Raw genomic sequence first — 16,235 nt, 5'->3', positions numbered from 1 at the left:
GAATCCTGGATGCCCCATCATCTCAGGCACTGGCACCCTGGCAACAGGATTGTCTGGCTATGTGGACTCTTCTCTTCAGGCCCTACGCTACCAGTGCTCCTAGCTATCTTCAAGACACGACTGACTTCCTGAGGAAACTACAATCCATTGGTGATCTTCCAGAAAACACCATCCTGGCCACTGTGGATGTGGAAGCCCTCTACACCAACATTCCACATAAAGATGGACAACAAGCCGTCAGGAACAGTATCCCCGATAACGTCACGGCAAACCTGGTGGCTGAGCTTTGTGACTTTGTCCTCACCCACAACTATTTCACATTTGGGGACGATATATACCTTCAAGTCAGTGGCACTGCTATGGGTACCCGCATGGCCCCACAGTATGCCAACATCTTTATGGCTGACTTATAACAACGCTTCCTTAGCTCTCGTCCCCTAACGCCCCTACTCTACTTGCACTATATTGATGACATCATCATATGGACCCATGGAAAAGCAGCCCTTGAGGAATTCCACAAGGATTTCAAAATTTCCACTCCACTATCAACCTCAACCTGGACCAGTCCACACAAAAGAGATTCACTTCCTGGACATTACAGTGCAAATAAGCAATGGTCACATAACCACCCCCCTATACTGGAAACCTACTGACTGCTATACTTACCTACATGCCTCCAGACCACATCATACAATCTTGTCTACAGCCAAGCCTTAAGATACAACCGCATTTGTGCCAATCCTTCAGAGACAAACACCTACAGGATCTCTATCAAGTGTTCTTAAAACTACAGTACCTACCTGCTGAAGTGAAGAAACAGACTGACGGAGCCAGAAGGGTACCCAGAAGTCACCTACTACAGGACAGGCCCAACAAAAAGTAACAGAATGCCATTAGCCATCACCTACAGCCCCCAATTTAAAACCTCTCCAGCACATCAAGAATCTACAACCTAGCCTGAAAGATGATCCCTCAGACCTTGGGAGACACGCCAGACCTCGCTTACAGACAGTCCCCCAAACCTGAAACAAATACTCACCAGCAACTAGACACCACACAACAGAAACACTAACCCAGAAGCCAGTCCCTGCAACAAACCCCATTGCCAACTCTGTCTGCATATCTATTCAAGGGACACCATCAAAGGACTCAACCACACCATCAGGGGCTCGTTCACCTGCACATCTACCAATGTGATGCATGCCATCATGTGCCAGCAATGCCCCTCTGCCATGTACATTGGCCAAACCACACAATCTCAATGCAAAATAAATGGACACAAATCAGACATCAAGAACTGTAACATTCAAAAACCCAGTAGGAGAGCACTTCAATTCCCTGGACACTCAATAACAGACTTAAAAGTGGCTATTCAACAACAACAAAAAAACCAAAACTTCAGAAACAGACTTCAGTGGGAAACTGCAGAACTGGAATTAATGTGCAAACCTGACACCATCAAATTAGGCCTGAATAAAGACTGGGAGTGGCTGGGTCACTACAAAAAATAATTTTCCCTCTGATACTCACATCTTCTTGTCAGCTGTTGGGAATGGGCCACATCCACCATGACTAAATTGGCATTGTTAGCACTGACCCCCCACTTGGTAAGGCAACTCCCATCTTTCCATGTACTGTATAGTTATACCTGCCTACTGTATTTTCCACTCCATGCATCTGATGAAGTGGGTTCTAGCACACGAAAGCTTATGCCCAAATAAGTCTGTTAGTCTAAGGTGCCACAAGGACTCCTTGTTGTTTTTACAATTCCCAGTAGTATTTATTTCATTAAAAACATTAAAGAGGTCTCAATCCATATCCAAACTGGATCCCGGTGGTTCATAGCACACCCCAACCACCACACTGGGGAAACATCTAGTAGCCTTCTTCCCTAACATGATTTTGGCCCAAACAGACTTCCGTATCCTTTCCATCGCTTACAATTTCTTTACAGTCTACCTCATCATTAATATACAATGCTCCTCCACCGCTCTTAGTATGTATAAGAGCATGGATTTCTAGCTACAAAGTTTTAATATGGCCACATGTCCTGGAATCAAGTTGAAAGTTAACAGGAAGGGACAAGAAAGCCATGAGATTGTGATCGTGATCTGAGCCAGCCAAAGTTAGGGTGGAAAGAAGAAAAAAAAGAAAGAGAAACATAAAAAGTTGTAGGCCTCATGTTCTGTAGATATAAACCATTTGTTCCCAGCCCTGGTAGGCTGAGCCACATTGGTCTGGAGGAACGATACAGATCCTTTGGCCTAGCAGAGCTTCTTTGTGCAAGCCTGACATACAGAGGGACTGTTCAGTGCTGTACTAGTACCGCCATCCAGTCGTGGAGTTGTAAGCGAGAAGTCTCTCTAGGAAGAAAGGAGCTAAGAGCTGTAAGTACTCCACACAGAAACACTCAGCACAGGCAGTTACCTCCAAAGTCCCCTGTTCAAATGGGGAGTGCACAGCGATGTACCACTAGTCCCTTCTTTCAGTTGGATGGAAGGGATTCTATATTACTCCTCAGAATTGTTCTGGTTCAACTGAAGTTGCTGGAAGTCTTCTCACCAAGCATAAAGATGAGACAGAACATGGTTGCCTAATTTAAAGAGTGATTATGGAGACATCTGGGTGGGTCACCATGAAGCAGTCACATTTGGATATGCTCTTTTGTCATTAAGAGCCATCTACACTCAAGTGTTAGGTTGACATAGCTACATAGGTCGACATTGTCACATCCTGACCAAACTCTTAAGTGTAGTTGCAGTGAAGTCATCGAAGAATGTTTTCATTGATGTAGCTACTATTGCTTGAGGAGATGGTGGTGGTGTTCCTACAGGAATGGGAAGATCCCTTCCATTGGCACAAGCTGCATCTACACTACAGATGTATGCTAGCATAGCTATACTCTCTGTATAAGGTACGTCTTTGCTACAATCACATAATAAATTGAGATATACCTCTCTCATAGATCTGGAAGGGACCCCAAAAGGTCATCGAGTCCAGCCCCCTGCCTTCACTAGCAGGACCAAGTACTGATTTTGCCCCAGATCCCTAAGTGGCCCCCTCAAGGATTGAACTCACAATCCTGGGTTTAGCAGGCCAATGCTCAAACCACTGAGCTATCCCTCCCCCACATACAGTTCAAGCCCCTGCAGTGTAATAGTACAGGCTCTTCTGGGGTGTAGTCCCAGAAGCATCCAAAGTTTGCAACAAACAACAACAAAAAAAAGAAGAAAATGAAAACACCCAACCACCAACCCAAAACCAAACAAAAAAAAACCACAAAAAACAAAACAAAACACCCCCCCCCCCCCAACAAAAAAACAAAACACTCCCTTTCAATCTAATCAAGAAAGGAAACCAAGAACAGAAACTGTGGAAGGTTAGTTTTTTCCCCCTCCCAGAACGTCAGTGCCCTGATAAGGTCACTGACAAATCACAAGGGCTTGCTGGGATGCACCCTGCATTTCCCAGCACAGTAGAGATGCTGCCACCTTTCTATGTCACACGGTGGTGGGCACTTCCAATTGCTGGAGACTCCTTAGCTGGTGAACAGAGCAGTTTTAACACTGTCCAGGATTTCCCCCGCCCCCACCCCCCCCGTGAACCCATCCTGAGAGAGTCAGACTGTTGCAGAAATATAGATACTAGATGTTCATTAAACAGGAGAACCAGATAAAGCTAATGAGGAAAGGTTTAAGGGTATGAGAATGAATGTGGAGCATCTTAGGAGGTCACAGATTAGTGACAAAACTGTACAGTTTCATTATCTAGCGTGGATATTTTTGGGATACAAAAACTCCCAGGCTGGGTATGATTTACATGCACATCTGGTCCAATATAATTAAAGAAGGGGAAGCAGTCTAGTCAGTTGCAGCATTAAAAAAAGGGAAACCCAGACAGGTTGGAGATCATGGATAAGCCAATCTCGGGGAAGCCAGCTGAGAGGACCTCTTAGTCTCCTGCAAGGCAGAGCCAGAGCCATATTGCTATACATGATTGGGAGTGATGAGGAGGCAACACATTCAAGCAGGCTTTTGTAGAAGGGGAAGCGAGTGGTTGTTGTGGCTGAAGTTACTCATAAGAGGCCCATCGGGATGATCAAGGAAGGGGAGTGACCGGCAGTAGAGGGAGAAGACTTCTTTCAGAGCTAACCTATTAGGAAGATGCCAAGATATCCACTGGCTGCAAAATTAAAAAAAGCAAAAGCTATTTTAGGTCTCATCTGGAGTATCATTGACAGTTCAGTCCCCAAGCTAACTCTGGGATTTATAATTTGCAGATACACCTCTTTGGATGGGGGCAGGGGGGGAATGCCCCATTTGAGACAAATTAGCTTTGTTGGATATGTTCAAGTCAGCAGAGCTCAGAATAAGTCTGATGAAGTTAAGATGAAAGCAGAACCTATTTTAATGAGTTGAGATGGAGTAAGGAGAGATGCAGGTTATGTATCAAACTGCTTTTTCATTCGGAGCATCAAAACACGTAGCTAGCAACAGAAGGAAAACCACAACTATTGCATGTCTCTGGCGACCAAGACTAAGGCTATTAAAATGAGTGTTGACAAGTTGAACAGGAAAATTACATAGTGGGGCTGGAAGCTCACAGAGAATCCTACACATTTTATTCTGCACTTTGGGGGGGGGGGGGGAGTGTTTTTCAAACAGGAAATACATACAGAAATAATGTGATTTGTCAGTAGGTGTTTGTGAATTAGAAGCCTAGTCCAGTTTACCTGCACACCCCAGCACCACTTTCACGTTTGGGAATCGTTTTTGAGCTAAAGGATGCATTTCTGATCCACCAGGCCAGCTGGGAGCCACAGTGACTTGAGATATAGAAGCATTGAGGGGGAAAAAAAAAAAAAGCCACCTCTCTGCACAGTCCTAAAGGCCTTGATTATTCAGTCTTCTCCAAGAACATTGCACAAAAAAGCCAATGGGTAACCAGCCTAATCTGCTTTAAAAGAGGTACTGCCCACCAGCTTGCAAGTCAGGTATTTGAATCATGGTGTATACCACAGCTACAGTTCCAAAGATGGAATTAGGTGGACAGGGTTTTCCATATCCCTCATTCGCAGATCGTCATCAAGAACTGGAGGACCGTGTTAGCTAGTTTTGTTTCAAGTGTCACCATTTAGCAAGTTGCAATTTTATTCAAGTGAATGTTTGAAATGAAATATACACAAGTGGAGAGGGAAGGTACTCTACATCTGGGGTCAGGCTTGGGTTACGGGGGGTTACAGATATCGTTTGCAAGGATGAAAAGATACATACATATTGCATAACCGGCATAGACCCAGATTGGGGTGCAAGGGTTTATTAAAGGCCTTGTCAATGGAAGAGTCGTACCCACTTTCCCAATTTCATTTAGCAACAGCTTTTACATTGGAGTGGCACCTCTGGTTTCAGTTTGCGTGCCCTGTATCCATTTAGCTGGTTCATCAGGAGTTGTCATAAGCTAAATCAAGGCAGTTCCTTACTGATTAGTTAACAATATAGGGCAATCTTAGAGCCAAAGAAAGAAAAGTGTAAACACAAGGGGGTTGCTCCAGTCTAATCTTGCTAGTTTCATCTGTAGAGCTCAGTTCTTCTGGCAGGCAGGTGAACAAATGGTTTAGACATCGCAGGCATTCTCTACCCCTGCCTTCTCAGCAACTCCATGGGCCCAGTTGTCCACCACCTTGCACCAAGTGTAGTTGCTTACACTTGGGCAAGCAAATGCTGCCATTCTGACCCACAAGGATTTTACAAAAACAACAAGGAGTCCGGTGGCACTTTAAAGACTAACAGATTTATTTGAGCATAATCTTTTGTGGGTAAAAAACCCCCCTCTTCTTCAGATGCATGGAGTGAAAGTTACAGTTGCAGGCATTATATACTGACAGGATTTTACACCCACTTTGCACTACTGCAGTGGTTTTCCCCCTGTGGTCCATGGACCAATGGGGATCTGCAGACTAGGCCTAACATTTCCAAAGGGATCCATCCACACCTCCACTTGATTTTTTTTTTTAAAATGGGTCCACAAATGAAAGAAGGTTGAAAACCACTGCTCTAGTGTATGTGACTCTAGAGACAAGTTGAAGCTCCAGCCCCCCAACCAAGTGTGTGAACACAGCTTGTCTCTTTGCTAAAAATTATCCTAGATTCCCCCTCCCCAATTCAAATTCCAGAGCTATTGACATTTAGATTAATTTTTTTCCTGCCTAGTTCTAGCATCAAGACAGATACCCCTCCTCAAACCCATGCCCCCAGTCAGTTCTCCTTGCAAAATAGAGTTTATCATTCCCTTTACCTCACCCATTTAAATTTAGTTTGCAATTTCAGAAATAGAGTTAGCACATTACTTAAGGATCTTTTTAAGCTTTGAAGAAAGCCCCCTGCACATAAACATACTGCAGCATTTAAGTAATTTACAAGCGTAACAAAATCCAGGCACATTGTTGCCAATACGAGCCCAATTATCCCCTCTTCCCTTTGCCTTTTGGGGGGCATATTGAATACCTACCGGTAGGTAAATCGGAATTTGGCAGAGAAGATAGCAGTCAAACAACAAATGTTGCATAATAACCTATTTTGTTATCCTATGTGTTTATAGCTTTGACAGTTTTTAAAAATTGACAGCTTCACCAGTGTTCAGGTGTGGTGGTGTTTTGTTTTTGTTGTTGTTTTTTTTGGGGGGGGAAGCAAGGAGGGAGAAAAGGGAAGAAATTGTGCTGCTCAGCTGCTAATCTTGTATGTTATCACGTGAATGCCAATGTCCTAGGGAAAATGAAATCATAATTCCCCTGTGACTGAAGGATTTCAGTGGGTTGGAGATTCCTTTGTGAGGCTGTTAAACAGCTGAGCGCTGCAGAGTAAAGGCAATCTCAACCACAACAATACAGCTAGCAGGAAAGTCTTGCCAGATTAGTTTGTGACTTGCTCCATCAGAGTCCATGCAAAGGGGGAGCCGTTCATCGGAGGCCGGGCTATGGAGAAATATCTGGACAAATTTGGGGTGTGGGGAGATCAGACACACAAAAAATAAGCTCTAGAGGGAGAGAAAGAAAAGCCAAGTGACAAACAACAACAACAGAAGCCCCCCCGAGTGGCCTTGCAGATGTCCCAATACACACTGCCCCATTGTGTTAGGGGCTGAGCGGGGACTCTTGCCCTGAGCCTAGGGTCAGCGAGAGGTTCCTGGAACCTCAGCGCAGCAAGAGGCAGAAGAATAAACCTGCGAATAACACAGAAAGGGGGGGGGGGGAAGGAGAGAAACGCAGCAGCAACAACAGCAGAAGAGGCTCTCGCTGGTGACGTAATGGTTGGCAACCGTCCAGCCCCTGCTATCACCACTTTATCTAGTCCCCCTTAAACAACACAAAGAACACGCACAACAGCCCAGTGTAGCCACACAGAGGTTGTTTGTCTTCCCAAGTGACACTGGGGTGTGTGTGTGCGTGCGCGCCAAGCAAATCCAGGCAAATCCCCTCCCCAGCCCCAAGTTTGCAGAATTTGGTAAACACACTCACACGGTCCCCGCGCAAGGGGCGCGCGCGCGGACACACACACTCACACGGTCCCCGCGCAAGGGGCGCGCGCGCGCGCGGACACACACACTCACACTCACACGGTCCCCGCGCAAGGGGCGCGCGCGCGCGGACACACACACACACACACACACACACTCACTCACACGGTCCCCGCGCAAGGGGCGCGCGCGCGGACACACACACACACACACTCACACGGTCCCCGCGCAAGGGGCGCGCGCGCGCGGACACACACACACACACACTCGCACACTCACCTCGGCGAAGTAGAGGTTGAGGAGGCAGAGGCTGGCGAAGAGCAGGCAGCCCGGCGAGCAGAAGAGCAGCCAGTGCGGGAAGGGCTGGCGCTGCAGCGGGGCGGCCCGCAGGGAGTTCTGCAGGTAGCAGGAGAAGAGCACGGTGCGGAGCGCTGCCCACAGCAGGCCGAGGAAGAGGCCGAGCGGGCGGTAGCTCAGCCGCTTCTCCCCGTAGCAGAGCAGCAGCCAGAGCTGCAGGTAGGCGAAGAGGAAGAGGGCGGCGCACAGGGCGGTGTGCAGCACCGTCAGCCCCAGCTGCACGGGGTAGGGGATGGCGGGCATGGCCCCGGCGGGGGGGGCAGAGACGGTCCCGCTCATGGGGGGGGAGGGGGGGTCGGAGCTGGCTGCAATGGGTTAAAACGGGGGGTAAAAACCGGGGGCGGGGAAGATCCCCCCCCACCCCACTCACAACAGCGGCTAAAAACCCATGCAACAAAAGAGAGCCCGCGCCCCCTCCCTCCGCCCGCCCGCCTGGCTGCAGCGCTCCGAAAACAACTCGCGGCTGGAGACGATCAGCTGAGCCAGATTATTTGAGGCGCTCGCTCCGGACAGCAGACTTTTCTCATTGGCTCCCGCCGGGCCCGCCCGCGCCGGTCCCTTCTGCCCTTCCCGGTGGCTGCTGGGCCTGTCAGTCAGAGCCGGGCCGCCCACCGCGGGCTCTCCGGCCTCGGCGCTGTTCTTGGGTTGCCGCCGCCGCCCGACTCGGTTTCCTACCTCCCTCTGGTCGCCTCCCGCCGCTGCTGTGTTGTTCTCCCGGCTCAGCGAGCGCCCGCCGTTCGCTCCGCCCTCCCGAGCCGCAGCCCCCCCCGAGCTGCCTGGGACTGGGATCAGCTGCGCCGAGAGGCCTGGGCGGGCGGGCGGACGACAGGGGAACACAGGAGCGGCTCAGATCTGCGGGGAGGCAGCGCAGAGATCCCCGTCGCTGTAGGGTTCGCTCGGAGATCCCCATGGCGATAGCGGACCTCACAGACCCCCATTATTATAGGGCTAGCTGGTGAGATCGCTATAGGGGAGCTCAGAGAGCCCCACTGCTATAGGGGAGCTCAGAGAGCCCCACTGCTATAGGGGTGGCTCAGAGATCCCCACCGCTGTAGGGGTATCTTAGAGAGTCCCATTGCTATAGGGGTATCTTAGAGAGTCCCATTGCTATAGGGGAGCTCAGAGATCCCCATTGCTTTTAGGGAAGCTCAGAGATCCCCATTGCTATAGGGGTATCTTAGAGATTCCCATTGCTATAGGGAAGCTCAGAGATCCCCATTACTTTTAGGGAAGCTCAGAGATCCCCATTGCTATAGGGGTATCTTAGAGATTCCCATTGCTTTTAGGGGAGCTCAGAGATCCCCATTGCTATAGGGGTAGCTCAGAGATCCCCATTGCTATAGGGGTAGCTCAGAGATCCCCCTTGCTATAGGGAAGCTTAGAGATCCCCACTGCTATAGGGGGTAGCTCAGAGATCCCCATTGCTATAGGTAATACTTAGATCTCCAGCACAGTAAGGTTTAGCTTGGCCTGGGTCTTTCAGCGCTGACGCATGGGTCTTTCACCCATGTCCTCCTGCTATCAAGGGTGAGCCCTGTTACCTGCCCACCGGAGGCATCCAGTGCCACCACTCTTCATAAGAAAGGCCTAGGGACACACAGGAGAGGAGGTAACGCGGGGCTGATGTGATCCCACCCCTCCAGTGCCAGAGGAGGGATGGATGGAGAACTTCACGCCACTGTCCTCGGGGCAAAAAATGGTGTCCGAAACACACCGTAGCACCTGCCAGGTGAGTGAGACCCCAAAGCCATCCTGGGCTGTGCTCCGTTTGATCTATTCACAGTGCAGGGCTTTCCACAGACTCCAGCGGGAGGGTCCCTAAGGCCAGGCCGGACAAGCAGACGGAGGGCAGGAGGCAATGTGTAGACAAGCCAGCTTCAGTCCCTGACCAGGAGCAGAAATTGTTTCTGTCCAAAAACGTGCATCAGTGAACAGGGGTTTTGCACTTGACCGTAACCAGATGGGACAACATTGGCTCTTGCAGCCTTTGCAAACCAAACCATGCTGCAGGGTGCTGACTTGAGAGAGAACCTGAAAGTGAAAGTGAAACCTAAGTGAAAGTGTACTGAGGGCTATTGCCTTTGTCCCAGGTGCTTGGAAAATGCAAACAGCACTGCGGGCGGGAGAAGTAAATTAGACTTTAAACAATTCTAGTCATTTAAAGTGGGGGTGGGGTTGGTAACAGAGGAGAGGGGATAGGATACCCCCTCAAGATTCCCCTACGGGAAGGGACACTTTCAGCTGGCTTTAGGGCTTATGTGCACCCTGGAAATGATCAAAGCAGCTGGAGCGCTTGTAAATATCCTCTAATTCCCTGTGTGTGTAGTTTTGCTTTTCCACTGATTTAAAACCAGTAAGAGGTTAACCAGGAAATGGCCTGGGGCACAGAGATTCCTGGAAAGAGTCCATGTAGAACCCTAGTGTAAATGTCTAACAGTAATAATAATAATATTGTGTAGCCCTTACAGAGTGTGGCATGGGCCTGATTCTCCAACGCCTTAGGTGTAAAGCACATCCATGCAAAGTGCCAGCCTTCTGATTGGGTAGCATTTCACACCCATTCCTGATTGAGCTGCATGTTCAAAGGGCTGTACACACATAATCTCACAACACTCCCGTGAAGGAGACCAATGAGTATTCTCATTTTACGGATGGGGAAACTGATGCACAGAAATGAAGGGACATGCAAAAGGCCGTGCTGGGGGGCAGTGTCAGATCCAAGATTAAAACGTGGAATCATAGAATCATAGAATCATAGAATCTCAGGGTTGGAAGGGACCTCAGGAGGTATCTAGTCCAACCCCCTGCTCAAAGCAGGACCAAACCCAACTAAATCATTCCAGCCAGGGCTTTGTCAAGCCTGACCTTAAAAACCTCTAAGGAAGGAAAAAACCTCTAAGGAAGGTTTCTTCACTCTCACTCTATGCACTTTCCTCTAAACCCTGTGGTCGTGGGACACAACCAGTTAACTGGGTGATGCAAACAATACACTGGCAATGACATTGATATAGTTGTATTTATATTCAACAAAGAAAAACAATTTTGCATCAGCTCTTGTTGAGTAACTGCATAAATCTCACTAAGGGGGCTGATGTCATTCCTCCGTTAGCTCCTCCCTGTTGATGAGTCCCTCCCGCATCCTATGAGGATGGGCAGCTCTTTGGGGCTTGGTTGTCTGATCTGAACTGAGAGTTGCCTAGCTCAGTGCTGAGTGAGTGTGTACACCCTGTCTACCATTCTGTTAGCAGCCAATTTACTGCGACAATGTTGTCTTCTCACTCCCACTCCTTGAATGGGCAGCATGCAAGTTCAGCTGCTGGCCACAGCATCAATGATTTATTCCTTCAGATAGAGTTTAGGTAAGACAATATTACCTTCAGCTCCGCTTTGAGCATTGACTGCAAAGGGACTGCTCACCGGGAGCAGGAGCTGAATATCTGTAAAGGCTGTAGAATAATTACAGATGCCACAGTAGCAAAGAATCCTATGGCACCTTATAGACTAACAGACGTTTTGGAGCATGAGCTTTCGTGGGTGAATACCCACTTCGTCGGATGCAAGACATCGTCGGATGCCACAGTGAAACTACACAGCCAATCACTTACCAGACGGCTTGCATTCCCTGTTTCAAAGCAGATGAAACATTAATAAACACTATGTACAAATAGTCTTCTTTAGCCAGAGCATTTTAAGAAATATACGTTGTAACCAAAAACCAGCCAGTGAAGCGCTTGGAAGGCAGTATGTTCTAATGGGTAGAGCATTGGACAGATGTCAGAAACCTGGGTTCTAATCCTGACCTTGGGGAAATCATTTCACCTTTGTGTGTTCCTCTTCCCACCCTTGGGGGGGGGGGATAGGCACGAGTGGCGGGCGAGGGGACCTGGGGGTGGGGGAGAGGCACGAGTGGCAGGCGGGGGGGGGCTTGGAAGAGGGGTTGGAGAGGAGCAAGCAGTGGGCAAGGGGGTCTCGGGGGAGGGAATGGAGAGGCGCAAGCAGCCGTTTGGGAATAGCTTTGACTCAGCAATCCCTGCAGCCAAACTGGTGCTGACCCCTCAGGCTGGACAAAGGCAAACTATAGAGACAAGGTGGGCGACGTAATATCTTTTATTGGACCAACTTTTGTTCTAGGACACTGGATTTATGGCTTGTTACAGCCGTCTGTAACCCACTGACCCCCTCCTGTCCTATGATGCTGAGGTGTTAACGGGCCACCCTCCCCTGAATGGTCCCTTACAATACCTGCTAACTACTTACCCTAAACAGTCTGTTCCACCTGGCATTTTGCTGGGAGGCTGGGAGTTCCTTTCCCAGCCCGACAAGGAGCTCTGTGGCTAGAAAGCTTGTGTCTCTCTCACCAGCTGAAGTTGTTCCAATAAAAGTTCTTACCTCACCCACCTTGTCTCTGTAATATCCTGCCACCAACAGGGCTACAACGACACTGCTTAAAGGCAAACTGGGTTCATTAAGGAATCAGCACTGGTGCCACTACCTTGATTGCTGGGCACTAGGGTGACCAGATGTCCCGATTTTATAGGGACAGTCCTGATTTTTGGGTCTTTTTCTTACATAGGTTCCTATTACCCCCCACCCGCGTCCCGATTTTTCACATTTGCTGTCTGGTCACCCTACCGGGCACTAATGGCTGAGTAAGGGCTCTTGCTGAATGTGGACCAGCCTTGGAATCTAGTCTGCTCTTGCTTTGGCCGTGTGGGTTGATTCTCCAGTGCCTTGCACCCTGGTTGCAGGGCCGCCCAGAGGATTCAGGCGGCCTGGGGCAGGGCCGGGTCTTCGGCGGCAATTCAGCAGCGGGTCCCTCTCGGAGGGAAGGACCCGCCCCTGAAGAATGAAGCGGCGGCGGTAGAGCCGCTGCTGATCGCGGCTTTTTTCTTTTCTGCTGCTTGCGGCAGCGCTTGTACTCACCGGACGGCGCTCCGAGGCTTCGGCAGCACTTCAGCGGCGGGTCCTTCACTTGCTCCAAGTCTTCCGCTGCACTGAAGGACCCTCCGCCGAAGACCCGGAGCGAGTGAAGGGCCCACTGCCGAAGTGCCGCTGAAAACCCGGAGCGGCTCGCAGGGCCCCTCTGGGGCCTGGGGCAAATTGCCCCACTTGCCCCCTCACGCACCCTCCCCAGGTGGCCCTGCCTGGTTGATGGTTAATACTATTGCTGAGTGGATGTGAAATGCTACCGAATTACAAAGGAACATGGTATAGTTGTTTGTTCCTAGCACAATGGCGTTCTGGTCCATGATTGGGGCTCCTGGGAGCTGCGGGAATTAAATAATAATAATACATATATAATAATAATAACACACTCACCTTGCACCGGTGTAAATGATGACGCAAGGTGCAAGACTGTGGAGGGTAAGGCTTGGTGTCTATTTCCCTATTCACTCACACTCCTATTTACTTCTAGGCCTCCTGTCAGGATACTTCATTACGAAGCAGCAGGAATTGACCCACAGGTAAAGCTGAACTTAGATTCTCCCTGTAAATCTGACTTTTTAAAATACTCCCTTCCACCCCTCAGCTTTCTCAAAAATAAACTGAGTCCCCCCCACCCCCCAAATTCCACCTCCTGAGGTCCCTTCCAACCCTGATATTCAATGATTCTATGATTCATCCCTGGGATGGGAATTTTTGGGAAGTTTGGTGAAATTCAGAGAGAGATTTGAAAGTTACGGTGCCTCAAAAGTGTCTCTGTCATTGGAAAATGCCCTAATTCTTTCTTTTTGGGGGTGTGGGGGGGGGAACTCATCCTGTCTCTAGAAGGGTTTGGTGTCCACCCTCCATGTTTGCTTTATTGGCTTTGCTGGGGGGAGAGGTGCCTTGGAGTTGATTTTTTGGGGGGAGGGAGGGGGTGTTTGGGGAATTCCCAAGTTATAAAGAGCTGGTTTGATGTGCACAGAGAGCACTATTTACAGTAGAAATAATGTAAACATTTATAATTTAAACTGACCTTCTGCTGACTCCAGCCTTTGCTGCAGTTGCTGCTGGAGTGAGCCAGTGATGGGGGGCATGGCGAGGGGGAGGGGTAAGCAGGAGCGGATCCAGGGGGAAGGAGTCCAGAATGAGGACATGGAGGGAGTGGGAGGTGATTGGAAGGGCGGTGGACTGGGGGTGAGGGGCACATCGAGCATTAGCATGGAGTTGCGCTGTCTGATCTTGGATCTGCAGAAGGGGAACGTGGAGGGGGACACAGAACACTGGTGGGCCAATGGAGGGCGATGCAGGAGACCCTGTGGGCATAGGGTTGCCAGGTGCCTGGTTTTTGACTGGAAAGTCCAGTCGAAAAGGGGACCTGAAAGTGTCCAGTCAGATGAACTGACCAGACCACAAAAGCCCGGTTAGCTGGGTCACTAACCCACAGCAGCCCCTGCTCAGCCGGGGCTGCCTCCGCCCTGCAAGTTGGCTCCTTGTCAGGCTGCAGCAGCTCCCATCCCAGCCCCAGAGCAGAGGAGCCCAGTTGAGGGGGTGGATGGGAGAGGGAGATGGAGATGATCCAGGGAACGACTGGGATGGGGGGGAGAGGCGTGAGTGTTGGGGGCGGGGCCTGGGGGGAAGAGACTGAGCGGGGTCGGGGTCTTGGGGTCCAGTTACCAACAGATTGAAAGGGGGCAGGGTGTGTGAAATGTGGGAAAAGGAGAGTGGGCATGGGGGACATGCAAGGGGATTAAGAGGCCTGGGGAGGCATAGAGAGAATGTGTGCATGTGTGGGAGAGATGTGGGTGGGTTCTAGCAGTCGGCTGGAGGAGTGGATAGAGAGGAGGGAAGAATAACGGGGGAGATGGAGGAAGAAGGCCGAGGGCCTTAAGGAGATGCCAGCTACTGGGGAGCATGAGGAGAGGCAGAGAACAGATGACAGGGAGATCTTGCTAGGCCACAAGGCTGGTCATTGCTGAGGGTGGGTAGGGACCCAGGGTGGGGTGTGCAGGACCATCGTAGATGTTTCCAAGCAGTGTGTGGGACGATAGTCTGGACATAACAGGGAAAGAGCATTGGGGGGTTGAGAGAGGATGGGGTCTTGTAAACATCTTAAAAACTTCAAACACTTAAAATTTTCTAGGTATAAAACTTCAAGCATGTAATGTCTCCCCTGAGCGGCTCCCATAGTGCCCCGGCTGGTGGAGCCCCTGATCTGTCACACTCTGCTTCCTCCACACCCCGGAGAGAAGGCTGCTGCTCTCTTTTCCCCACGACCAAACAATGATGCTGCCTTGCAAATGCTCTTCCTGATCAACAAGCCGTCCCTGATACAGGGGAACAAACAAGACAGCAGAGCAAAGTCAATTCCAGTTACTTTACCAACAGGGCGGAGATCATCAGAGCCTCTCAAATGAGAATGAAAGTCCTCTGCTCTGTCTAAGGGGTTTCCAGAGCCGCCGTCTCTGTACTTTATTAGGGCCTGATTCACAGCCCATGGAGGCCAGTAGAAATCCTTCTGTTGATTGCGGGAGGGGTGTGCGTCAGACTCTGTGTCCTTCATATCTGCTTCTCTAGGTGCCACAGTGACAGAAATAATACTAAAGAATTTTACTAATTTGAAAAAATGTTGGAACACGTTTAAAAATGCAGCCTGTGTTTTTCAGGCAGTATTAGAAACAATGTCTGTTTTTAGGAGACAAGTTTAAGTAGTTGGTGGAGAGTGCATTCTGTTTTACTCCTGTGGGAATTCTGCGCCACTGCGCAATGCTGAATTTGCACAGAAATTAATGTTGTGCATGCAGAATTTCCTTTACCCCCATACAGAAATGGGCTGCAAAGCTGCTCACTGCCACTAGGAGCCGCTGGACCCAGCAGAGTCCAGCTCACAAATAGAAGACACTGCCTGGGAGAGAGGGAGGGAGCTGGAGGGTTCCCAGCAGCAGCAGTTCCCCACACGCCCTGAAGGAAGGAGGGGGTGTGCAGGAAACTCCCTACAAGCCCAGGACCCAGCATCAGGCTGTTTCTCCCTCTGGATCCATGGGCTCTGGGGAGTCCATGGCTGGGCTCTGGGAGGGAGTGGGCAGAGAAACAGGAACTGGGTTGTCATAGGGTTTTTTTTAACTCTCTACTCCTGAGGGAATTTTTTTGTCTGGATTGTTACAGACATACTTGCTGACAGGTATTTTGAAATAAATTACCGAAATAATTGAAACTGGCATGATTATATAGTGTTATTTTGACAAATAAAATATGCAGAATTTTAAAATACTGTGCACAGAATTTTAAATTTTTTGGTGCAGAATTTCCCCAGGAGTATTTTTTATGCCCCTGGATGTTAAGCATCACTCAACAAGGCAGACACAATGGCATGTGATGATAGTGTTGCTTACTAGTCATCTTGGCAGAATTAGATTTTTATAATTTTGATGGATAATATCGAC

General features: G+C 49.4%; 2 protein-coding genes across 5 annotated transcripts in view; one reads left to right on the top strand and one right to left on the bottom strand.

Annotated features, from left to right (window-relative positions):
* GPR137C (G protein-coupled receptor 137C) overlaps window positions 1-8,343 on the bottom strand; it is a 63,600-nt gene extending 55,257 nt beyond the window's left edge. For all 3 annotated transcript variants that reach the window (XM_045013904.1, XR_006578899.1, XR_006578898.1), the window contains exon 1: window positions 7,792-8,343. In XM_045013904.1, the coding sequence (XP_044869839.1) occupies window positions 7,792-8,148 (357 nt within the window). In that variant the 5' untranslated portion in view covers window positions 8,149-8,343. The remainder of the gene's footprint in view (window positions 1-7,791) is intronic.
* Window positions 8,344-9,022: 679 nt separating this feature from the next.
* The window catches only part of TXNDC16 (thioredoxin domain containing 16), a 63,182-nt gene continuing 55,969 nt past the window's right edge, over window positions 9,023-16,235 (top strand). The window contains exons 1-2 of one of the 2 annotated variants that reach the window (XM_045016614.1): window positions 9,023-9,598; window positions 13,286-13,334. The gene's annotated coding sequence lies outside the window, so the exon portion shown is untranslated. The remainder of the gene's footprint in view (window positions 9,599-13,285; window positions 13,335-16,235) is intronic. The other variant, XM_045016615.1, reaches the window with a different exon arrangement.

This window comes from Mauremys mutica, chromosome 4 (assembly GCF_020497125.1).
Source record: "Mauremys mutica isolate MM-2020 ecotype Southern chromosome 4, ASM2049712v1, whole genome shotgun sequence".
Classification (NCBI taxonomy): domain Eukaryota; kingdom Metazoa; phylum Chordata; order Testudines; family Geoemydidae; genus Mauremys; species Mauremys mutica.
Note: the sequence above shows the minus strand (reverse complement) of the source record. Positions and strands in the feature narration are given on the sequence as shown.